Consider the following 23,888-nt stretch of genomic DNA (forward strand, 5'->3'; position numbering starts at 1 on the left):
AAGAACCACGGTTCACTTGTTTACTTTCCTCCGCCCGTCGCAAAAACAACGCCGCCGATCTATACCCGCCCGCCTCTTTCTTTCTCATCTTCAATCCCCATCACCACCTAACTTTCCCTTCCACCCTCCCCCAATCTTCGCCTCGCTAATACGGTCTCTCCTTTCTCATCTAACGACCCTGTTACGATTGTTACGATTTCTTTTTTTAATTTTTCAATTCCTTTTACCCTTCTTTCCCTCTCAATCAATTCCTTTTTGGTTCGATTACTCAATTAGGCGACCGCGTCTACCCTCTATTCCACATGGTTGCCTGAGTCGCTAGAGCTTTGATCGCTCTCTGCCCACCATGTTCAAAGCCCTTTTGGGCGGGGGTCGCTCGTCTTCTGATGTCCGCAGCTCCTCAAGCTCCAAGAGCAGCAGCCGTCGCAGAACCGACTCGAAATCTTCCACAGTAAGCCGCAAGTCCTCACGGGGTGACGACCGTGATCGTGGCTTGGGCGATCTGTCCAACTACCGATCCTCCAGCAGTCGGAGTAAGCGCTATGCTCCAAGTGTGGCAGGCGAGTCGGTAGCCTCGAGCTATGCGACAGCAGACCAGGGCACCCCCATCGAACCCGACCGGGTGATGATCGAACGCGCGCCCCGGCGTCAAGATTCAAACGACACCACCGACCGTCGAGATCGATACCGAGACAATGGAGATGGAGAAGGGACAAGCTCCCGCAGGCGCGAGCGAGCGCGATCGCCGAGTCGCGAGCGTGAGCGTGATGGCGATCGGCGTGAACGACAACGAACTCAGTCAGGCGATATGTATGCATCCCCAGTAATTACGGGCATGCCTCCTTCTCCTGGCGACTTCGCCACCGCGAGTCCTCATACGTACCCTCCAATTACTGAGGCAATGCCAACCACTTCAATACCCAGCCCGCCGCATGCAACCGCATTCTACGATCCTCATGTAACACAGCAGTTTCCTGGCCAATTCCCGGCATACGTTGCTGAGCCTTACCAACCGCCAAACCCTGCAGGAGAAGCAGCCGATTACTACGGCGATCAGGGGCAGTCCGTCCAAGACCAGCCTGGCGTCCGACCTAAACCTCCGTTGGTAGCACCCAGCGACCAAGCGCATCTGATGACCGCATCGCCCACCGCAAACCCGCCGCCAGAGCCAAGTAGCATGGGCCAGGTCGGCGCTGCAGCGGCCTACTTTATGGATGACGCTGAGTTGGGAATGGAACAGCCCGTTGAACCACCTTCTGCTTCTGCGCCGAAACCACCAAAACCATCAAGACCACCAAGACCCTCTGTACAGACGGCTGGAATCTCAAGCCCACCTGCCGTCGCCACTGCAACGACAATGTCAGGAGCTGAGGTTATGGATTCCCCAGGGCACACTATCTCGGAATCCCCTGCAAACTATGTGCCACCTACCGCATCGAGCCCTCCGAAGCCTCCTCATTCTCATGGAGCGGGTGCTGCAGTTGGCGCAGCCGCCGCCGGTGCAGCGGCCGGTTATATGATGAGCCACCACCATCAGTCTGCAAGCGTTGACCATTCTTCTCAGTACACCATGCAAACCTACGAAGGGGTACTCCCGGCCTACCCGGAGACTCCGGCGTTCCCCCCTCAGCAGAACATGCCGCCTTTTGCTGCAGGACCTGCGGCAGCGGCGGCGGCGGCCGGGTACGCGGCGAGTCCGCTACATCCCGATCATGCTGCAGTATACCACGGTGCTCCTTTCCAATCCGGAGGTTTGGCTTTTCAACAACGTCAACAAGGCCCCTTGGACAAATTTATCAACTTTTGGAAGGACCCAGAAGGTGTCGGCATGTTCGAGGATTATACGGAATCTATCGGGGTCTGCAAATACTGCTTTGAGCCAGGCACGACATCTCAAGACGCACCTCGCAAGCACAACCACAAACCTCGCCGCCGCTCTGCTGATAGGTACAGTAATGGATCACGTGTTGATAAAGCAAGCCGCTACTCCTCGTCAGAGGACGAAGGAAGGCGTCGCAACAGGTCGTCGAGAAACTCGTGGTTGCCCGGGCTACTTGGTGGATATGCGGTTAAATCTATCTTCAGTAGTAAGGAGTTCGACGAGTCTTACAGCATTCGAACGGGTGAGGTGGCGAGCTCTCGGCATTCGATCCACGAGAGTGAAGGCGCCTCCACAGCCGGTCGACGAAGCCAGACCTCACGCGGAGTCTACAGACGGTCCCATCGAAGCCGATCGCGGGAACATACCGACCACAGCTCCTATCATTCGGACTCGAAACTCAGCAGATATGAAGGATCTCGACTTCGTTCTCGGTCTCGCTCCCGCTCATCATCTAGAAGTCAGCGACATGCTGCCCTGAGGAATGCGGCCCTGGGCGTGGCAGTTGGAACAGCGGCTGTGTCAGAATACGAATCCCGTCACAGAAGCAGGAGCCGCAGTACATCTTCGAGGGGAAGGAAACCTAGAAAGACATCTTCTTCTGATGAATCTTTTGTGGATATTTCAAGACCCGCTCGCAAGACTGTCGGTAGTGGCTTCAGTTCGTTTTTCACTGCATCGTCAGAGAACCGCCGCAAGCGTCGGACCAAGAGGCGCAAGAGCATCTTCTCTTTCAGCAATAACAATTTTTCGTCATCATCACTCGATGCAGATCTGGCCTTTGGGTCTGGATACACGAAGCGCCAGTCAGGTAAGTCTAACAGGCGAAGCAAGAAGAAAGCGGATACAGATGTGGATGCTGCCTTACTGGGTCTAGGCGCAGCCGCCACTGCACTGGCCGCCTCATCCCATCGCAAGAATCGGCGCACTGGGGAGATACTTGTCGGCAAAGAGTCCCGATCCGGTCGGTCTGATTACGAGTCGTCTGCTGCTAACGATGAGGGCTGGGAAGATCTTGACTCGGGTGACCAGTCCTCCTCAAGTGTTACTTCCGGCCTCGCATTCGGCGAAAGTGGTCATTTCCCCAGCACTGACTCTCACTCTTCTGATTCCGGAACGTCGAGATGGCCTTGGAATTGGGGAAGCAAGAAGTCCAAGAAGAACAAGAAGAAGAGAAGGTCTCGCTCCTCGGAGAACCGCTTCCCCACAGAGGCTGCGGTCGCAGCTGGTCTCGGAACGGCCGCCTTAGCATCAGCATACCACCGGGAATCTAAGGTATCCAGTCACGATGCTGCAAGTAGTACTGGAAGTCTTCAACACGTGGTTCCTGTCCCCACCAGTGACCCTTCACATTTCGACACCATCAAGGCCTCATCTCAACCTCCTTCCCAGCCGACATTGGTCAGGCCAGGCCCTATTCCCCTGCAGCAGCCACAGCCAGTGACTCCGGTTTCGCAGGCAGTATACACTTCTCAAGGCGAATCCATCCCCTCTTATAGCGTATCTGATGTACACCCAACCCCTGCAAGCGCTTTCATGCCTTACGAAACCCCATCAAGAAGCGACAGATGGAACCAGAGGACCGCAGACTATACCGAGAGAAGTGATATCTCCGCGAGATTCAATCGGGCCCACCGGCGTAGTGATTCCTCCCCGGTCTTCCACGCAGAGCCCCTCGAGAAAATGTCGTCGTCAAGCTTTAGACGTCGCTCGACGCTGAAAGACCAGGCCTCAGTCCAATTTGACTTGACCGAAGAACAGGCTAACAAGGAGCGGCGTACCAATCGCCTGGAAAGTCTGCGACGGGAGGGCGATGCCGGCGGAGGAGTGCGACTTGTCGACAGAGAGCAAGAGATGGCGCTTCGGGATGCTGAACGTCAAGCAAGCCAACAGAGAGAACGTGAATATGAAAAGTCAAAAATCGAGGAAGAAAACTCACGCAGAGAGAAAGAATCCTCGTCCTTGATGGGTGCCGCTGCTGTAGGAGCGATAGGTGGTTTTGCTGCTTCCACAATGATTTCTAGAAGCAGTTCGAACGATGATTTCTCCGAGACCGCCAGCCAACGTCGGCACGAGGAGCGTCGTGAAAAGCGCCGAGCAGAGAGGCGCCGCGTTTCCGAATCAGAGTCTATCGCATCAAGTCTACCAATGTCGGAGAGTGGACGAACCATGGCAGAGGAGCGCTCGCAGAAAGACCGCCTGCCGGAGGATGTGAGGCCCCGGCAGTCTCGCCCACCTCCTCGGACAAAGCCCGTCTACGAGGACTATGCTCAATTCTTTGCTCCTGAGGAGCTACGCTACAGCCCTGATACCTACACACGCCGAGAGCCCACCTCGATGCCAACTATTATCGAAGTAGAGCCTACGAACGAATCTGCTATTGTAACGGAGGAGCCACACCCTGACTACAATGGTTTGCCGTGGCCTGTACCGGGTCTGACGCTTACTGAGCCAACCCCTCCCCATAGCCAGGTGGGCTCCGCCAGAGCGACACCAATTGTATTGGTCCCTGAACGACCCGAAGGAGAGAACAGGTTTGAACGGCAAACAACCGGCTCACGGGTATCATGGGGCAAGCATGAGACGCATGAGTACGAAGTGCCCTCAACATCCTCCGAGCATGAATCTGTCGACCAAGATACCAGGGCCCTTGAGCACATTGAGGAGGTTGAGCCTATTACCGCAGACACTGCACGGGACATGCCATCAAGCTCCTCTACCCAATCTACAACTAAGGAGGCCCCAACCATGGTAGGAGCAGATATCGAGTTTGCTGCTGCACTTGCTGCCGCAACTGCAGCTGCTGGCTTTGACCCTTCGCTTGTAACGGATGATCCCACATTCCATACTAGGCGCTCTCCTCCTACCTCGGAGCCGAAGGTGCAGTTTGTGTCACCCTGGGAAGAAGCACCCGTGTCACGTTCCGTGCCCCATGGATTTGTGGAAGGCGAAGTCGAGACGCCGGACGATGACGAGAACATCCAAATGGCACCGGAATACCGCATCGAGGATGGGCCCCTCTTTTCGGAGCCTAAATCTCGTACTGGTGAAGAGCTCGCAAACGAGCCCCGGCAATCCATGGCCCAGGAAGTTATCGAGCACCTCCGCCGCAGAAAAGAGCACAATGCCAGCGATAGCCCTGCCATTCAGCCAAGCCGGGAGCCCGTCAATAAGAGCGTTTCTGAAATTCCCGTGGAGGTCCTTTCCATGCCCGGTGGCTTCGAGCCTGAAGAGTCAATAGAGAGGCAGGAAAAATTGAGCGATCCAACCTCCACACAAGACCGCGACTCTCCTTACTTCGTGTCAGCGCCTGGAACCAAAGAGGATGGCCCATCGACATGGCGAGACACTCCAGAGCAGAGCAGCGGTGACATCGAGCCAATCGACGATGACATTGATCCATCCACAGTCGGGGCTGATGAGGGTGAAGGCAAGAAGAAGAGACGGAAGAGGCGTTCCAAGCGCAGTAGTAGTGACAACTTTGAAGACGCGGTTTCCATCACCTCTTCGCCCGCCAGGCTGGAAGAAAAGACGAAGGACACCAAACCCGGCAGTTTCTTGAGCAATCTTTTTGGGCCAAGAGTTTCAGCACCGGTAGAAGACAAGGGAACATCTTCTGCTGATAAATTTTCCTCTCGTGAAGTCCAATCGGAGATCGGGTCTGGACGTAGAGAGAGATCTTCACGGCGTCGCAGCTCCAGTCGAGGAGATGGGCTGGATGACGAGTCCCGCAAGCAGCGTGACGAGGAGAACATTAACGTTGAACATTATAAGTCTAGCAGGCAACGAAGGGAAGAGAGACGTCGACAAAGATATGAAGACATGATGGAATCTGGTAAATTGTCGGAGTTTGAGAAGGTATAGTGCTTGGTTGTCTTTCTGATTACCTGTAAAATTTGGCTTTGCCTTGTTTATTCCCATATCCGTTTGACAGTTCTTGTACAGCACATATACTAAAATTATCTTTCTTCTTCTTCCATGTATAGGATCGGAAACAATCTCAGGACGACGAACAACAGTCTTTTTTAGAGGAGGGCCCCGAAATGCGAGTCAAGGTAGACGAGGGTGATGGTCATCGTGGTGCTTCGGGGCGGCTGGATCCTGAGATCACAGGGCTGGGACTTGATGTCCTCGACTCCCGGCTACGGAGTCGCTCTGCATCGCCGCCTGCGTCTGAGAAGACCGCCAACCCCGCGCCCATGTCGCAGAGTAGACCAACCTCGCCTGAGCTAGCCCGGTCTCAAGAAGAGAACCAAGGTCAAAGATCTCGGCGGTCGTCTGTGTTGCGGTCAACCGAATCCCCTACTGCAGTACCAATACACTTCCGTCGGCCACCAACTTCACCTCGAGCCAACCGCTCTCCTTCCGTTTCTTCGGTCGTCGTTCCTTCCCCTGGTTCTCCAACACAGGGTCGTCGTCGCCCGGCTTCCACCGAGTTCAAGAATTCTCGTGAAATCCGGCCCTTGTGGCTCGTTGAGCGCTTTGGTGCTAGCAAGTCGGAGGCTCACCCTGATGAGCCCCTCCCTTCTTTGCCTTCAAGCAAGGCTTCTTCAGCAAATGCATCTGTGGAAGATCTAGCAGCTCTACCAGATATGAAGAAGTGGGAAATGGTTGATCTCAGCGAACACGTTCAGGGACCGCCACGGGCTATGGCCGTAGAGACTTCTGCTGCACAGAACCAATCAAGCGATGAGGGCTCGTACGACTTCCTCGATTCTCAACAAGGCACTCCAACCGCCGCTTCGTTCGGCCAAATTCCTCATCATCCTCCTTCCAGGAAGGAGAAGCTGAAGTACGAGTTTCACTCGCCCTCTGAGCTTTTGCAAGACGTCAACGTGCACCAGGAATTGCCACCATCTCCAGAGATTGGTCCCCTTCCCTCAGCTGAAGGTTCGGCAGTTGGTGTGAAAGAAGAGATTGGAAATGAACGCCTGGAGACCCTCCCGTCGCTTCCTGAAGTACGCCCATCTACGCCTGAAAACAAAGTACCTCATGGCGAAGATGTGGCCGAAACTACACCAACACAGCCCAGGAATGATTTCGCAGAGCTTGAACACAATGCTGATGTAGAAACCGGAGGTGATGCTGGTACAGCAGGTGATATAAAGCTCGACTCCCAGCGCTCTGAAGAGCAGATCAGCCTAGAGCAAGCACAGACAATTGGGGAGGGCGAGCACACCGCCAAAGCTGCTGCAAGTGAGGACCTTCCGGTCCAGATCCCTACCTCAGATTCTCTGGCGCTAGACAAAGATCGATCGATTGAGCCGGTTCAAGAGAGCGCACCTGTAGGTGTTGCGGCTATGGTCGGTACGGCCGTGGCAGCTGTTGCTGGTTCTGTACTGGGCAAGCTAGACCAAACCGAAGAACTACAGGCTCGGGAAATCGATCAGGCCAAGGGCGAGATGGGTGTGCAGGAACCAGATAAGTTTCAGGTCGATGTCACCTCAACTGAAATAGAGTCAACGCCAGTTGTTACTGGTACAGATTCTCAAGACGTGCCTGAGGATGTCGCAACTGCCCCGACCGTTGATGAACCCGTTCAAGGAAAGGCGGATGCCGATACAACTTCCACCGCAGAGCATGCTGGAGCGGAGACCGACGAGCACAATCCGGAACAAGTCAGTGCTGAGGTTATGGCAGATGCTAGCCATTTAGTGCCTGAGGATGCTAGCAAAGCCTTGGATGATAATGTTGAAGTTCCTGCAGAGCCTCACGTCGAGAGCGAGAGACAAGAGCAATCAGCGCCACGTGAGGAAACTGATGCAGAGAGTCCAGAGCTGGTGACGGAAGACGAGACCAGGGGTGCTGACCCAGAGATCGCCATCCAGTCCGAAGAAGCCCATGTGGATGTATTGGCAGCGGGAGAAGACTCATCAGAGGCTAAACAGGAGCCGGTGGAGGCTGCTGCGGGTGACATTAATGTAGATAACCCAGAACCTACTCCAGCTGGCACAGGAAACCATGCCGGTGAACCCACACACGAACAGCCCGAAGAATTAGGCGCCAGTGGGCCTGAAGTGACAGTCGTCGAGGATACCCCCGTCGGGGTGAAAGAGCCGGAGGGAGAAAAGGCCCTTGTGGAGGCAGAGATTGCTCAGGAAGTGCCAGTAAGCGACTTTGCTGGACCTACTGAGATTAACGAAGAGCCACTCCTGTCCGAGAAGGCCCCTGAAACCGAGCGTCAGGAGCCGGAGCCTATCAAGACCGAGGATGCTCTCCTCAGCTCGGAGCCCGCAGCCGAAGCCACGGGTGACGCTACGACTGAGCCCCTCGATACCCAAGCCGAAGAGCCTGTTGCAGATGTATCTACGTCTTCGACTTCGAAAAAGAAGAAAAATAAGAAGAAGAAGAAGGGCAAGAGCATCGACCTAGGCACTCCCGAGCCTACCCCAGCTTCGGATGAGCCAACTACATCCCAGGAGGAGCAGATTGCACAGAGCGCTACTGAGCCTGAGGTACCTGAACAGGCGCTAGAGTCTGAAATCCAGGAGCCGGGGCCGGCTGAGCCCGCTGCTGCTCCTGAGGAGATGGTCACCGAGACGGGGCCTCTACCTACTACAGCTGAGGCCGATACAGAGCCCAGTTCCCACGAGACAGCAACCGCCGAACAGCCTACCGTGGTTGCGGAATCGACTGGCGAGACTGCGGTTGAGCCTAAAGATGAAGAGAAGCTAGTGGAGACAGACACACAAGGGCCAGCTTTAGCGGAGCAATCTGCCTTAACCGACGCGCCTGCCGCGGAATCCGAGAAGCAAATCGAGCCCACATCTCAAGAAGTGCCCAATCCCGGTGATGCTTCAATCATAGAAGAGGTTTCTGCAGAGGCTAATAAGCCAACTGAACAGGACGCCCAGGAACCACAACTGGCGGATCAAGTCACACCTGAGGAGTCACTAACCAAGACGGAAGGTCTGGACGATGCAAATGTAGACACTCCAGCCGCCGAACAGCCTGCAGAAATAGAACAGCCTGCAGCTATGCCTCAAGATACGCCTGCCGTGGAAGAGCCCGGCATTCTACGAGAAGAATCTGTGGTAGAGGAACCTAAGGCAGAAGAGACCCCGGCAGTCCCCGAACCTCAGCCAGAGGCCGAAGCAGTACCTGTTGCTGATGCCGCAGAGTCTGCGGATGCACCGGCCTCTTCTAAGAAAGCCAAGAAAAAGAAGAAGAAGAAGAGTAAAGGTGCATCCCAAGACTTGACTGTAGAAGAGGCTGTAAACGCCGAAGACGCTAAGCCTGCCGAAGAGTCTACGGCTGTGGAAGACAAGACCGAGACTACTAAAGCGTCTGGGGATCTAGAGGCGGCTCAGCTAGCTGAGGAGGCTATTGTTGAACAGACGGCAGGATCAAACGAACAACCCAAGGAGGTCGAGACTGACACACCCCTCGAGGGCGACGCTACGGACAACAAGACCGAGCCAAGTGACGAGGCTGTGATAACACAGGATGCTACGGGTGTAGAGGAGAATAGTAAGCCCTCCGAGGAGGGTGTCAATCTCGCGAACGATGAAACTAGTCAGGCTACTGCAGCCGGACCAGACGTGCCTACAGTGGCTGATGTGCCTGAATCCTCACCGGCCGACTTTATTCCCGCTCATGCTACAGAATCTACGGAGGATGCCAATAACTCCCAGTTGCCTGAGGAGCTTGCAGCACCTATAGAGCCTGAATTTGCTCAAACGGCGAGTCATGATAACTCTGCAGATGTTGTGGAGCCGAATGAGAGTGAGGCGCCGGTCTTCGAGCATCAGCCTGAAGAATTACCTCTTAGTGCTGAGGCTAAAACTACAGTAGCGGAAGAAACGTCACAGGATCTCTCCACGGAAAAGGAAGCCGCTAAACCCGAGCCAGTTGAGTTCGAAAAAGCAACAGAGCAGCTGCAGCAAAGCGAAGCCCAAGAAGTTGATATCCAGACGCAAGAGAAAGAACAGCTATCCGAGGCTAAGGAAGAAAACGAGGTCCCAGCGACCGAAGCCGAGCTGCAGAAGGATATAACGGAAACCGCGGACTTACCTGCTGCCGATGAAGCGAAAACGATTCCCGACCCAGCTATAGCTCAAGATAACTCTCAGGAAGCCACTGAGGAACCGGAAGCTTCTCTATCACGCAAAAGTAGCAAAAAGAAGAAAAAGAACAAGCGCAAAAGCGCCGCCGCGACCTCGCTAGAAACAGAGCCAACCGAGGATTCTCAACCAACGTCCTCGGCCGAAATTTCTTCAGAAGCTCAAGCTGCCACGGAACCTGAGCTTGCTCCTGAGGATGTAGCGGTTGTTAACACTGGAGCTGCCCCCGAGACTGAACCTGCTCCAGAACCTGAGGTTGCAGCTAACGCTGAAGCTACCCCCGAAGTGGAAGCTGCACTCGGAACCGAGGCAGCACCAGAACCACAAGTTCCTCCTGAGGCCGTAGCTGCTGTCGAGAGCGAACCTGTCCTGGAGCCCGAAGTTGCAGCCGAAATTGAAGCTGCTTCGGGAACTGAAGTTGCTCCTGTGACTGAAGCTGCGACTGAAGCTGAAGTCGCGACCGCGAGTGAAACTGTGCCTGAATCAACTGTGACTGGCGAAGAATCCCCCGAATCAAAGGTGGCAGATGAGGCTCGCGACGAAAACAAAGAACTGTCAAGCCATGTTGCGGAAACGGAGAGAAGCGATGAATTGAAGCTTCCCGAGGGAGAAAAGCCCGAGACAGGCGATTCGGCTGGGGACACTCAAGAGGTTCAAGCCGAAGAGGCAGTAGAGGAACAGCCGAAAAAGAAAAACAAGAAAAAGAAGAAGAATCGCAAATCTTCCGCCCTGGACGAAACCGAGCCTGAGCCTGAGCCTGAACCCGAATCTGAGGCTAAACAGCCCGAGCCCAGTCAAGAAGACTCCGCCGAGCCCCCGCTCCTCCAAACAAGCGGTGAGCTGCCATCCGCCGCCCAGCAAAATAATGAGGCTTCCGAGGATGCTATAGCGGAGCCCCTCGCCGATGCCACTGTTAGCGACTCAACCCTGGCGGTGGAGCAGACCGAGGCCAATGATCAGGCACCACATGTGCCCGATCAATCGGCGGTCGAGGCGGCGCCTGAACTCGACCCTGAATCCGAAGCGGGGAGCTCTACACCGACTGGTAAAAAGAGCAAGAAGAACAAGAAGAAGAAGCGACAAAGCCTGTCTGCTACGCCCGACGAGAGCCTAGCACCTGTCGAGCCTCCCCTAGACAATATTGATCCTACGGTTGAGACTGCGGAAGTTCCCGTCGCTGCCGAAGGTTCCGCCCCCACAGAACCCGAGCAACAAGAAGAGGCAGTCCGAGAGACAGAACCCATCGACGCAACCGAAGCCCCTGTAGAACAAGCCACTGAATCTCCTCCCATGACTGCTGCTCAAAGGAAGAAGGCGAAGAAGGAAAAGAAGAAGCAGCAGAAGCAGCAGGCCGAATCTGTTAACATCACGCCAGCGCCCGAACCAGAAGCTGTGGCCGTGCCCGAGGATGCTCCACCAGAAGACCCAGCTCCTGAGGAGCCAAAGTCTCCCGTGGATGAAAAAGTGGATCTTCCGACAAACGAAAACGTAGAGGCAAGCGAAGGGCTTGTGTTGGAGCAATCTAAGGAGGCTCCTTCTGAAGAAGAGACTCCGGCCATTGCAATCGACGAGTCACCGAGCGATTTGCCTCAAGGTGCAACTGCAACTTCTGAGCATGTCGCGCCGGAGACTACGGAGTCTGCAGACACTGCAGGCGACCAGCATCACGATGCGACCTTCACTGATGCTGAGCCACAAATATCTGCTAATGGTGTATCGGAACCTGACGCTACTTCCACAGAGGAGCAACCTCAGGAGGCCGCTGAGAAGAGCCCTATGGGTGAGATGACTGCAACTGAGACAGAAGCTTCAGCAACTAGAACCATGGATGCCGTTGATCAAGCGACTCTAGACAACGAGCCATCAAAGGAAAATATCGAATCCACCGAGGTGCAGGAAGAGCAGCCTGAACCCAAGAATTATGAGCCCGTATCTGAAGCCCACCAGGCTGAAGAGGGCCAGACAGGCATGGATGATGGCGCTGAAAATGACGCTTCAACCGAGAAGAATACCGAAGCAGAAACAGCACCCATTGAAGCTTCCGTACCACAGAATGATGTCGCTTCAACTGTAGAGGGCTCTCAAGAACAGGCTCCAGCGGAACTGCCTGCTAGTTTTGAGACTTCGGAGCAAGGCGCAGTCGAGCATGAAACACCTACTGACGTGGGCCAAGAAGAGCCAGCACGAGAAGAAATTCAGACTACATCTTCTACAAAATCAAAGAAAGACAAGAAAAAGAAGAAGAAGCGTCAGTCTGTCAGTATTGATGAATCCCAGCCTGGGCCTGCGCAAGAGGATGAGAGCAACGAAACCCCAGTTGAGGCAGGCAGCGGGCCTACTGACACTCCTGAGGACGTCAGCAACTCTGCTGTAGCCGAGGACGTCGGCCCTTATGAAAGCACTGTTCCAGAACCGCCAGCAGAGGAGACCAGGGACATTGATACTGCGCTCAGTGAGCCGACCGAGCCTACTGAACCTGTCCAAGATCCACAGGAGTCGACTAAGTCCAAGAAGAAGGCGAAGAAGGACAAGAAAAAGAGGAAGTCGGTCTCTTTCGCAGACGCGGAGCCCGAATCGCAACTTTCTGAGCCGAGCGACCCTGCGGCCGATGCACTCGTCGCCAATCAGCAGGATGATGAGCCCGTGCCCAAAGACGACGCTCATTCTGGACTGTACCAAGATTCCCATGATACTGGATTGGCTCAGTCTCTGGAGGCTGAACCTGCTTCGGAGCAGCCCGCTGAAGAAACACCTACTGGCGAAACGCGTAATTTAGCGGACGAAAGCCAAGCTACTATGATGGATGCCACTGTTCCTGAGGAGAAGATTGAAGAACCGGAGGATCCGGTGACTCTACCATCAAACGAAGTTGATGCCACAGAGGCCCCGAAGTCTGGCTCGGTCGAAGATGTTTTTGTTACTCCCAAGGAATCAGCAGAAGAGAACGAACCAGCCGCAGACACCATGGCCAAGGAAACAGCAGAACAACTGCAGCCCGAAGCGAGTCCGGAGACGGATGCGCAGCCTTCTGCCCCAGAAGCTGATCCCCAGCCTGTGAACACGACTGCTGAACAGGAGAGTGGCTCCTCTAAGTCCAAGAAGAAAAAGAAGAAGAAGAAGAAAAGCATGACTGCAGAGGCAAACGAAGATACTGGTGCAGATGATGGCCCAAGCGAGCCAGTTACGCCAATTGAACCCGGTACTCCTGCAGAGCCTGAGCTATCTACCGAGCCCGAAACCCCAATTGAACCTCAGACGCCGCTTGAACCTGAGGCCGCAGTTGAACCTGAAACCGTGGTTGAGCCTGATACACCCGTCGACGCTACAGTCCCTGCTCTGCATGAATCCGAGGTAGTCGCTCCACAACCAGAAGATCCCGAGAAGGACGCCCCTCCCATGTCAGCCAAAGCGAGGAAGAAGGCAAAGAAAGACAAGAAACGCCAGTCCAAGAGCCTAGCTGATGCTACGGAGCCTGCTGATGAGACTCGCCATTCGAGCGACACTCAAGTGCCCAGCGAAACGAAGACCGCGGAACAATCGCTCGAAACGGCAAACATACCTGCTGAAGATGACGGTAAAGACAATCAGTCCCACGGCACCGAAAACCACGGCGAGAACGATAAAGATCTGATTTGGACTGATGACATGGTATCTCCGCAGGTAGAGCAAGAGCAAGCGACTTCTTCCGCTCATCCACCCCAACTCGAGCATGAGAAAAGTGAAGACGACCCAGTTTCCGTTCCCTCCGATGAAGTAGTTAAACCCGTTGAGCTGGATGCCCATAACTTAAGCCAAGAACCTTTAGCAACCAACGAGCCGGAGGAGTCGGGTGATGCGCAGGAAAAATCAGAGACGCAGCCCGCTGAAGATATGGTCAAGCCTGACGATGAAACTGGGCAAACGTCAGTTGGGAAGCAAGGAGAGTCCAGCACCGACCGAAATTTGATCGACGATGTCTCTGAGGATGTTGTAAAGGAGACAGAGCAGGCGCCGATTAGGGAGGACGCCGAGCACGAGGATGAACAGCTTTTCAAAAAGGAAGAGTCGCTTAGCGTCAGTCCGGAAAAAGAGTTGGCGGATGAGGCTACGGTGACGCGTGTAGGAGAAGTCATCGAAGCCCCGGATGCCATGCAGCAAGGAGAGTCCATCGAGGGTGTAGTTGAGATGGATGATTTTACGACCAATGTACCATCAAAGAAAAAGAGCAAAAAAGAAAAGAAGAAAAAGCGCCAGGCAGAGCAGCCAGCAAGCCAGGAAGAAACCGAACAGGGTACGGGAGTTCAGGGCAACGAGCAGGCAACAGCTACGGCTATTCCCGACGAGCTACCCGTGGAAACCACAGCTCCCAGTACTGAGCCAGGCCCTGACGCATCCCTTAAGCCAGCCGAGTCGCCAAAAGACGAGGAGGAGCCAGCAGCACACGATCTTGAAATAGCTGCCCCTGTCGAGAATCACGGAGAGGAAGCTGAACAGCCAGATGATTTCCCAGTTGAATCGAAGCTTGATTCAGGTGATCGGCAGCTGGATATTACAATTGTTCAGGTCGAGAAAGACACCCCTGAGGAACATGCTATTCCCGAAGGTGTTACTCCGGAGGCTGCCGAAGAAACCGCAGTCGATGTTGGCGAAACCCTTGCAGAGCCAGTCTCTAAGACGAAGAAAAACAAGAAAAAGAAGAAGAAGGGGTTAATTCAGGCGAAAGATGAGACTGAGCCTCAGGAGGTGACTGAGCCTCAAGAGGTAACTGAACCGCATGTCGAGAGCGAAGCAGTGCCGGACAATGAGCTGGTCGGCCAACAGGGAGTGACAGAGGCAACTTTCGAACAGGCTTTGGAACCCACAGAAGACAAGAACAGCTTGGATGCCGTGCAAGATGACGCAAACCTGAACGACATTGTTGATGAGCCAGCTCCTTCGGGTGACAAGGCTCTCGAGTCAGCCGCAGAAGCACCAGAAGGACCTACACTGGTGTCAGAGCAGTTCCTTCAAGACAACATGGTCAGGGATGAAGACAATACCAACTCATCTGCTGCGGAAGCAACAGAAGCCATTCCGAGTGATTTGACCCAGGAGAAGCCCTTGGAGGTGTCAGTCCTCACTCGTAAAGAATCCAAAAAGAAAAAGAAGAAGGCGAAGAAACAGGCCAGAGATGAGCAAAGCAGTCCCACGCTTGCACCGACTGAAGGGGCTGTTACCGGTGACGAGGGTTTGACGTGGACAGATACTCTTGATTCCACCCGTCCTGCCGCCGAAGAACTAAGCAACACCGTCGAAGAAAAGCAATTGACAACTCCCACCATGCAAGAGGGTGGAGACGAGGAAGAGCACCAGGCGCCACAGGCTGAGGAAGAACAAGTCCGCAGCGCAGAAGAGTTTGATGAGCCCCGAGAACTGTCTACTGCAGAGAGACAAGATATGGTCGTCCAGCAAGCACCAGAAACGACCAATGCAGAACAGGAGACCGAGACACTAACAGCAAAGCACGACCATGGGATGTCTGAAGAGTTGTCTGAGAAGTTCCCGGAACAACAGGAGACACCAGCTCCCCTAACGAAGAAGTTGTCCAAGAAGGAACGCAGAAAGGCCAAGCAAAGGGCTGAACAAGAGCTTGTAGATTCTGATAGGGGGCAGCAGCCAGGTGTTGACGCTGGTGCTTCGGCGGACCAGAACCCGGTCCAACAGCAAGTGGCTGAAGCACCAGACGCGCTGGCTGCTGAACAGGCTACGGTGGACGATGTCTCTCCGGATCCACACTCTGGGGAAGAAGAGAAGCGTCTGGAAAGCCAAACCCTCGATGCCCAGAACCCAGAAGGTGAGCAACCCCACAAGAAGGATGCCACCAGTTTTCCACCACAGGAAACTGAGATCCCGGCTTGGGAGCAACGCGCACAAGATGATGACTCTTGGCCTATAATAGACTGGGAGAAAAGCGAAGTCGATGCTACCGAACGATCACCCGATTCCTCACCCGAAGCTCTTGCTGTCCCGTTCGAGCCAGGCATTGCAGATTTTGACGAGAACGCAATCCCGGAAGGGGTGATCCGACACCCAAGCGCATCAGCCGCGGCAGGGAAAACGACAGTCAGAGCATCTCAGCAAACCCGAGGCGACGTACAAGCTCCCTCTGAAGCAACTGCTGTTCCGCCAATTTCACCCTCTACCGCACTCGATGTAGAACACTCTATCTACGCAAAGACTAGCAGCGAATCCCTCGGTTCCGAGTCGCAGAAACAAAGCAAGGTTGCCAGCATCTTTCCTCAACTGGAACGGGGGTATTTTCGTCGACCAGCTCTAGTTGAGCCGTCCGAGTCAGCAAAAGATGGGGCTGAGGAAGAGACTATCGACAAGGAAGCAATTCGCGACAGCGCGATAGTCTTGGAGGCGCCCATTAACACGGCCGACTCCCCGTCTTCGGGGCAGGACCATGCCAAAATTGCTACGGAACCTACTGAAGCAGATGAGTCTACACAACCGGAGACTGGATTGCACCCTTCTCCGAACGAGCCTACGATCGAAGTTGAAGCAGATACTTCGTATAATGTTTCTGTGCTTTCGGACGGACCGGAAGAGAAGTCTAGACAAATTGACATACGGTGGGAAGAACAAAAGGACAAGGAGTCTCCCAAGGAAGTTGAAGCTGAAACCACGGAGCCTAGCCTTTCTTTCCACCACGAGGCTCCACTATACGCCCCGTCTCCCGTGCATGAGCGACAGTCGGTACTCGTTCGGTCAGGATCCCCATCCGGTAAAGAGATTGGACAAGCAACGTCACGCTCTAGCCCAACTTGTGAGCTACGACGTAGCCCGTCAATCCACGGTCGACCTAACCAAACGCGGCGGCCGTGGTCGTTGGAGGTCGAGCAAAACTCTCAGCCACGTACGCCCTCGCCGCAGCCGACAGGAGTGGATCGAGAGGCAGTCTCCCCGCCGCGGACACCATTGCAAACCATCGAGGAGGATGAGCCAAGGGGTCGAACGGAGAGATCCACCGGTTCAAGAACCGTGGGTCACGGGCGCGGCACGCCCCGTCTGGAGATGAAGCCCGAACATGTGCTTCCTCGCCCCGAAACCCCGACCCGGAAGTTTACTGACAATGCGTTGGCCCGTCAGGCCTGGCCAACACCGGATAAAGAAACGCCGTTTGACGATGTCGATGTCAAGAAGCGTAGCCCTGAGAGTCAGCTGGTGGAAGGTAGATGGCCGGCTGAGGTGCTCAAGACGCCGGAACAAGACAAGCCAATTCTACGGCCCAGCAGCAGCATCCGAGGGGTCAAGAGCATGCACAACATGACGCCGAACCTCGAGCAGACGCCGACTCCTCGATCGCTGCGACGCAATCATCGCACTGCCAGCGGAGATTTGCGGGCGGCAGCCACCACTCAGGCGCAGGAGAGCGACGACCAATCAGAGCGCAAGCCCCAGCCTCCCGCTTCTTCAGCCTCGGACCTCAACCTCGAGCGCATCGCCTCTTCTTCCTCCTACGACCCCGTCACCGACAAGGGCAAGCGTCCCCTGCGCAATATGACGGACGTTTATGTAAGTACTACTAGTTGATTTTTCATGAATTCTGTGCATTGGTATCTTCGTCGTTATCGCAAGGTCTGGGTTGGCTAACCGATCGTCTGTTTACTACTGTAGGAGGGTTGGGGTGAGACGCCCAGCTCGCCCCGGTCGCCTAGCCGACCGCCCAGCATTCGGCACCGTCGAAGTATGCAACACCTCCAAGAACTCGAGTCTCGTCTCGACCGCCTTATTTCGGAAAATCGTCTTCTCGCCGCCGCTCGTGAGGAAGCTGAAGATAAACTCCGCAAGACCTCCGTCGCCCGACGCAAGAGTGACCATGCCCTCAACAGCCGCGACGCTGATCTGCGGGACAGGGATGCCGAAGTGGAACAATTGAAGAGCTCGCTGGAGTGGTTGCAGAAGGAAGTAGCCCGTCTGACCGAAGAAAATGCCGGGCTCACGACGACGAGCTCCAACCTCACTGCCACTCATGCGCAGGAAGTCCAAGTTATGCAGGAGACGTTCGATCGCCGAGTCGATGCATTGCGCTCGGAGAATCAACAACTGTCGGCAGAAATGCACGATCGGGTGCGACAAGAAGTGGAGACGGCATTGGCCCAGAAGGACATGGAGCTACGACGGCTACGGGAGGCATTGGAGAATGCTCGCGACAAGGTGAAACAACTACAGCAACAGATCGCGGCAGCCATGCAGGACGACGTCTTGGTCTTCCGCGACGAGGATTACTTCGATGCTGCTTGCCAGAAGCTATGTGGTCATGTACAGCAATGGGTCCTCCGTTTCTCCAAGCATTCCGACCACCGTCGCTGCCGCAAGCTCAGCGATCTGCAGGATGAGAAGATTGCCGACCGGTTCGACAACGCAATCCTGGACGGTTCCGACGTAGACAGCTACCTCGGCGATCGAGTTCGTCGTCGTGATGTATTCATGTCTGTTGTCATGACCATGGTATGGGAGTTTATCTTCACAAGATACCTATTCGGCATGGATCGTGAGCAACGACAGAAGCTCAAGTCTCTGGAGAAACAACTTGCCGACATTGGCCCACGCAGTGCTATCCACCGGTGGCGCGCCACTACTCTGACTCTGCTCTCGAAACGGCCAACCTTCTCGAAGCAGCGTGAGAATGATACCGAAGCTGTCGCCTTGGAGATCTTTGACACTCTGTCGCGCCTCCTCCCGCCACCTACCAATGTCGAGGCCCAGCTTCTGGACTCGCTCCGCAAGGTGCTCCGTGTCGCGGTTCACCTGTCGATTGAGATGCGCACCCAGCTGGCAGAATACATTATGCTACCGCCACTGCAGCCCGAGTATGACACCAATGGTGATCTTGCTCGCCAGGTCTACTTCAACGCCTCCTTGATGAATGAGCGCAGTGGAGAGACCACGTCAAATGAAGAGCTGGAAACGCAGCAAGCGGTAGTCCGGGTTGTTCTGTTCCCGTTGGTGGTGAAGAAGGGCAATGACCGGGGAGAAGGCGACGATGAGGTGGTCGTCTGCCCGGCCCAAGTGCTCATTGCCAGACCCAACAAGGACAAGAAGGTGGTGAAGATGCTCAGCGGCGACCGCATGTCCCTGGATGCCACGAGATCGGTCCACAGCGTCGCCCCATCGTCAACCATGGACATGAGCAATGTGATCTGAGGCGTCACACTCAGACCACAATTTGTCTCATAGTCTACGGTAAACGACGACTGCACACTTTTCGGGCAGTCTGGTCCATCGTTCTTTGCGGGTCGTTACGGTTTTGATTATTCTTTCACGTTGGTTAGCACGGGAGGCGTCAGGACGGATGGATGATGGGAGCCGGGATCCAACCCGGTTCAAAAATGGTAATGAATAATGCTTGGAAGGCTACTTGGAGCGTTTGCTGTGCTTTCAATTATATCCCCTGTTTGGTTGCTTTGATTCTTTTTGTCTATTTTATGTTTCATAATATTCTCATTTCTTGTCTCATATTGATGATGTCTATGATGATGCCCGATATCTAGAGCTGACGATATGACGGCCTTGATTGCTACTTTGAAGTTATGCCTTTTATTCTTTATTTTTTTTTATGTTGTTAATGTAACATTGTGGTGTCTAATATGTATGACTGTATGTAGTATGATGACAATGAGACCATTGCAGGCTCTGAAGAAGACAAAGACAGCTTTCGTATTTGGTGTTGGGGGGAAGCTAAAAAGCATCGGTGAGCCAGTGATGTCATCACCTGACTGGGCGGGCCTTAAAGCGGTGATTATGGCCGGGCAGGGGGATTGGAGCTCCCAATTTCCTTGCTTTTTGCCAGGCATTTGGTCTGGAACTCCCTCCCTCTTCCATCTTCCCCATCGTTGCTTGTTCTTCGGAACTTCTCTTGACAGCAGAGGTCCTTCATTGGCTTCCCCACCTTTCATCCTCCGTCTAGTCTATCCCCATCGTGTACTTTGTACTACACAGTATCTACCTCTTAGGACTGCCCCCCATTTCTCCAGTTGATGGAGCTCAACCCTTGCCGTTGGAAGTGCCTCATGTCCCACCACGCCTCGCCCCTCGCTCGCCGATCTCCAATCGCACTGCGCACTGCGCCCCGATGAATTGTCCCTGACTACGCTGAGCCCTACTAGGCTGGCCGACACTGCATACCCGATAACCTTGCGTCTTGGATTGCCTTTTTTTTTATCCTCGTCATCATTACTCTCATTCTTATCGCAGCAGTCATTCCTCGGTGTCGAAAACCCCCGTGCATGGTGCTGCTAAACCGTATACTATTCACTACTAGCTGCAAACTTATCGCCTTGGGAAGTGGAACCCATTAAGATAAGGAATTGAGGGAACATTTTCCCAAAATTTTGGGCCGATTATCGTGCATGCAGCATCCGCGGCCCCGAGACCCTCGTTCCAGATCACAATGCAGCCTTCACCGTCAACTCCGCATCAGACCGCTCCCAGCCCGTCCAAACCCTCCCGACACAGTACTCGACGTGCCGGTGACTCCCAGTTAACAATCACGCGTGGCTACGACACTCCTGGCTCGGATCGGAAGCAGGACGATGGCGCAGGAAGCAGATCAGGTACCACGGTTAAATCTGCCAAACGGAAAAATCCCCGTCATCGAAAGCGTCGTCATCGCCGTCAGTCCTTTCTCGGCGGCGCTGAGGATCCTCATCCTGCTGCTCCTCATGCCTCGATCCCCGACGCAGGTGAGGATATCAGCATGATGGCTGATCAGGCTAAGCCGCAAGCTTCGCTGCCGTTCTATAAACTGGGTGGTAGGGATCTCAGTAGTACGAGTTTGGAGAGTGAGGCTTTGTTGGATCATCGGTATGTTACTCTTGTCATGTTCCCTTAGTTTGGGATTTAGTTTCATCGGGCTAATGAGTGGGTGTTTCTACATAGTCATCAACCATCGATGAGACCTCGGAGAGATAGTCGTCTCGCCCAATCTTACCGTCCCGGTTCCTCGACCACCCCTTTTCGTCCCGAGTCGGGCTCCCAGACCCTGCCGTCGGCGCACAGATCGTATCGAGTGGACAATGATAGTGGTGGGGAAGAAGAGGAAGTCAATGATCGGACACCGTTGATGCCACCGCCCTCTGCCCATAGTCCTAGCTTGCCTCGGTACGGGGCCGACTTTCGGTCAAGCCCGCTGTCGTTCCACCAGCGACGACCTGCCTCCAGTCGTTCGAGTTCTTCTCAATGCTCGCCTCGTGCCATACCGAGTCCCAAGTTTGGTGAGCAACAAGATCGTGATTATGACATCAACAATCCTCCGTCAATGCCAACATCGCCCAAGCTCGGGCCTGAGATGAACTATGACGATGCAGTGGTCACCGGGGCAGAGTTTGACTTTTCGCTCGCCAAGTCGATTGACAATCGTATGGAACAACTGGCTCGCTCGCATGATGTGTTGATTGACGTTGATGGAACCAATAATCGTCCCGCGCAGTCGCCCGGGTCGTCGCCGACGTCGCCGCAGATTAACCCTCAGGAGCGTCTCCGTCGTCGCACGACCTTCCCAGCTGAAGAAGATGTCTGCTTCCCAACGGAAGAGGTTTCGGAAATTGCCGAAGAAGATGCACAGAGGGCGGCCAAAGAAGGCCATCGCCGACGGCGGCGGCTTAGGGAATGGCCGGATCTATCCGTCTTGGAGGATTGGAGCCGCCAGGAGAAGGAGGAGCGTTCAGGTGCTTATCGCGCGAAGAAGATCAGTGAGCCTATGCTTGTCGAGGGTCGCCTTCGTCCACAGTACCGACTCTGGCGACGCGAAGAGGAGGAAGCTCCCTACCGGTTCACATACTTCAACGAAGAATTCCAGAGTACTATCCACGCTCAGACCATCTCGGAGCTATGCCAGCCTGGTGGTAGTTTCCGCGAGCTCTTTATCCCGGATCCCCCAGAGTTAGACATCTCGTCGGATGAAGAGGAGGAAGAGGAGGAGCACCATCAAAGGGAGGGCAGCACGGACCACAACAACCATAGCCGTCAGCCCAGCGGCAACGTATCCCGGGTCATGTCGCCGAACGGTAACAGTCACGGCGCCAATGGCAATGGTATCCATAATCACAACAATCACCAGGGTGTCTACGGGAATCAACGGCACCAGCCTCGAACGTCCATCATCAGTGAGGCTGTCACCGAGGCACGAACATCCGCCGAAGCGTCGCCCCTGCGCAAACCAGTTCAACCCAAGCCCAAACGGTATGGGCCTCGGCCGACCTTTTGGCTTGATGTTCTGTGCCCGACCGATGCAGAAATGCGAGTGCTCGCCAAATCCTTTGGTATCCATGCCCTGACGACCGAGGATATCATGATGCAAGAGGCGCGCGAGAAAGTCGAGCTGTTCCGGAACTATTACTTTGTCAACTACCGCACCTTTGAGCAAGACCCCAACAGCGAAAATTATCTCGAGCCCGTGAACATGTATGTTGTTGTGTTCCGGGAAGGTGTGCTGTCCTTCCACTTCTCGCAGACGCCCCATCCGGCGAATGTGCGCCGACGAATCCGTCAGCTGATGGACTACCTTATCCTCAGCTCTGACTGGATCTCGTATGCTCTTATTGATGACATCACGGACGTGTTTGGCCCCTTGATTCAGGCTATTGAAGACGAGGTCGATGAGATCGACGAGAAGATCATGCAGATGCATGCAGATGAGCGAGGTATGGGGCCCAACAAGGAAGAGGATAATCAGAGCGTGACCACGTCTCTGGCCCCCGGTGAGATGCTGCGGCGCGTGGGCGTGTGCCGCAAGAAGGTGATGGGGATGTACCGCCTTTTGAGCAACAAGGCAGACGTTGTCAAGGGCTTCGCCAAGCGATGCAACGAGCAATGGGAAGTGGCGCCCAAGTCGGAGATTGGTCTCTATCTGGGTGATATCCAAGACCATATCATGACGATGACCAGCAGCTTGACCTACTACGAAACGTACGTCGCGACAACCGCCCCTTTGGAATGGTATTGGATTAACTAATTTGACTGCTGTGTTGTAGGCTTCTGTCGCGTGCGCATTCAAACTACCTGGCGCAGATCAACATCCTGATGAACGAGCGGCAGGAACAAACAGCCGATGTGTTGGGGAAATTGACGGTGCTGGGAACGATTGTCCTGCCGCTGAATATTATCTGTGGTATGTGGGGGATGAACGTCAAGGTGCCTGGTCAGGATGTGGATAGCTTGTCGTGGTTTTGGTCGAGTAAGTCTCTCCCTCTCTTCTACATTGGATGAGGATGTCGTGGCTAATGGAGTCTTCGTTTAGTCACTGCGGGGCTAGTTCTGTTCGCCATTGCGTCGTTCTACATTGCGAAACGAGTCTATAAGATTGTCTAGTCTAGTCTAGAAGATGATCTGGGTAGAAGGTTGGCTCTGGTTTGCTGGGTTCAAATTCAATTTCCTATTTAGTTGCTCTTTTGGCTATTGCGCTGGGGTTGCACTGGGAGAGGTATGGCGTGATGAGAGTTCAGTTTATTTGCAATACCTTTGGGTCTGGCTACAGCTTCTTTCCTTCCATCTATCTGAGAGTGTATATTATGGCTAGGATAGGATGATAGAGGTTTATGGTATATAGCATGTGAAAGGGGGAATGTAACCCCCCTTCCCCTTGAAAGATTCAAGATATCTGGTAAAAAGCTTAAACAGAGTTTTCTGGTTATTAGCACAAACCTGCTGGGAAGAAGTTCGTTCCGCGTCTCGAATGTGTTTCTCCGGGGGTGGGGGGTGAGATGAAGTCATGATGATCCTCCCGGTCGGAGGGATGTTCCGTATTGGTTCCGTACTGTCCCGTATGGTCGGGAAAAGGTGGTGTGGCAGTAGGTAAAGTTACCAAACGGCGATGTCACTGCAGGTATTCATTACCTTCAGGCTTATGATGGCGGTGGATTCCTGAGGAATCCCCATTTGGAAGGGGATTGTTTTATTCTTAGCTTGAAACTCGAAACAAAAAC

The 23,888-nt window shown here is 54.3% G+C and overlaps 2 protein-coding genes across 2 annotated transcripts; both read left to right on the forward strand.

The window, feature by feature from the left end:
* Positions 1–346: 346 nt before the first annotated feature.
* On the forward strand, positions 347–19,110 carry lah (involucrin repeat protein; the record flags this gene model as incomplete). Its single annotated transcript, XM_025619603.1, has 3 exons — positions 347–5,737; positions 5,866–17,478; positions 17,581–19,110. 3 exons carry the CDS (start codon positions 347–349, stop codon positions 19,108–19,110), a joined length of 18,534 nt encoding a protein of 6,177 aa, XP_025477847.1.
* Positions 19,111–20,150: 1,040 nt separating this feature from the next.
* Positions 20,151–23,308, forward strand: BO87DRAFT_108481 (magnesium transporter CorA family protein). The gene is made up of 4 exons (XM_025617852.1): positions 20,151–20,769; positions 20,845–22,872; positions 22,938–23,140; positions 23,204–23,308. The coding sequence occupies exons 1-4, from the start codon at positions 20,357–20,359 to the stop codon at positions 23,272–23,274; spliced, it is 2,715 nt and encodes a 904-aa protein (XP_025477848.1). The 5' UTR covers positions 20,151–20,356; the 3' UTR covers positions 23,275–23,308.
* Positions 23,309–23,888: the final 580 nt, after the last annotated feature.

Source organism: Aspergillus neoniger (genome assembly GCF_003184625.1).
Source record: "Aspergillus neoniger CBS 115656 unplaced genomic scaffold BO87scaffold_24, whole genome shotgun sequence".
In the NCBI taxonomy this organism is placed as follows: Eukaryota; Fungi; Ascomycota; class Eurotiomycetes; order Eurotiales; family Aspergillaceae; genus Aspergillus; species Aspergillus neoniger.

What these genes read in the sequence shown, in the direction of transcription:
- BO87DRAFT_108481 (XM_025617852.1), top strand. Translation starts at nt 20,357, where the DNA reads ATGCAGCCTTCACCGTCAACTCCGCATCAGACCGCTCCCAGCCCGTCC. An exon ending in GAGGCTTTGTTGGATCATCG is followed by an intron (nt 20,770 to 20,844) that starts GTATGTTACTCT and finishes GTTTCTACATAG; the next exon opens with TCATCAACCATCGATGAGAC. An exon ending in AGCTTGACCTACTACGAAAC is followed by an intron (nt 22,873 to 22,937) that starts GTACGTCGCGAC and finishes GCTGTGTTGTAG; the next exon opens with GCTTCTGTCGCGTGCGCATT.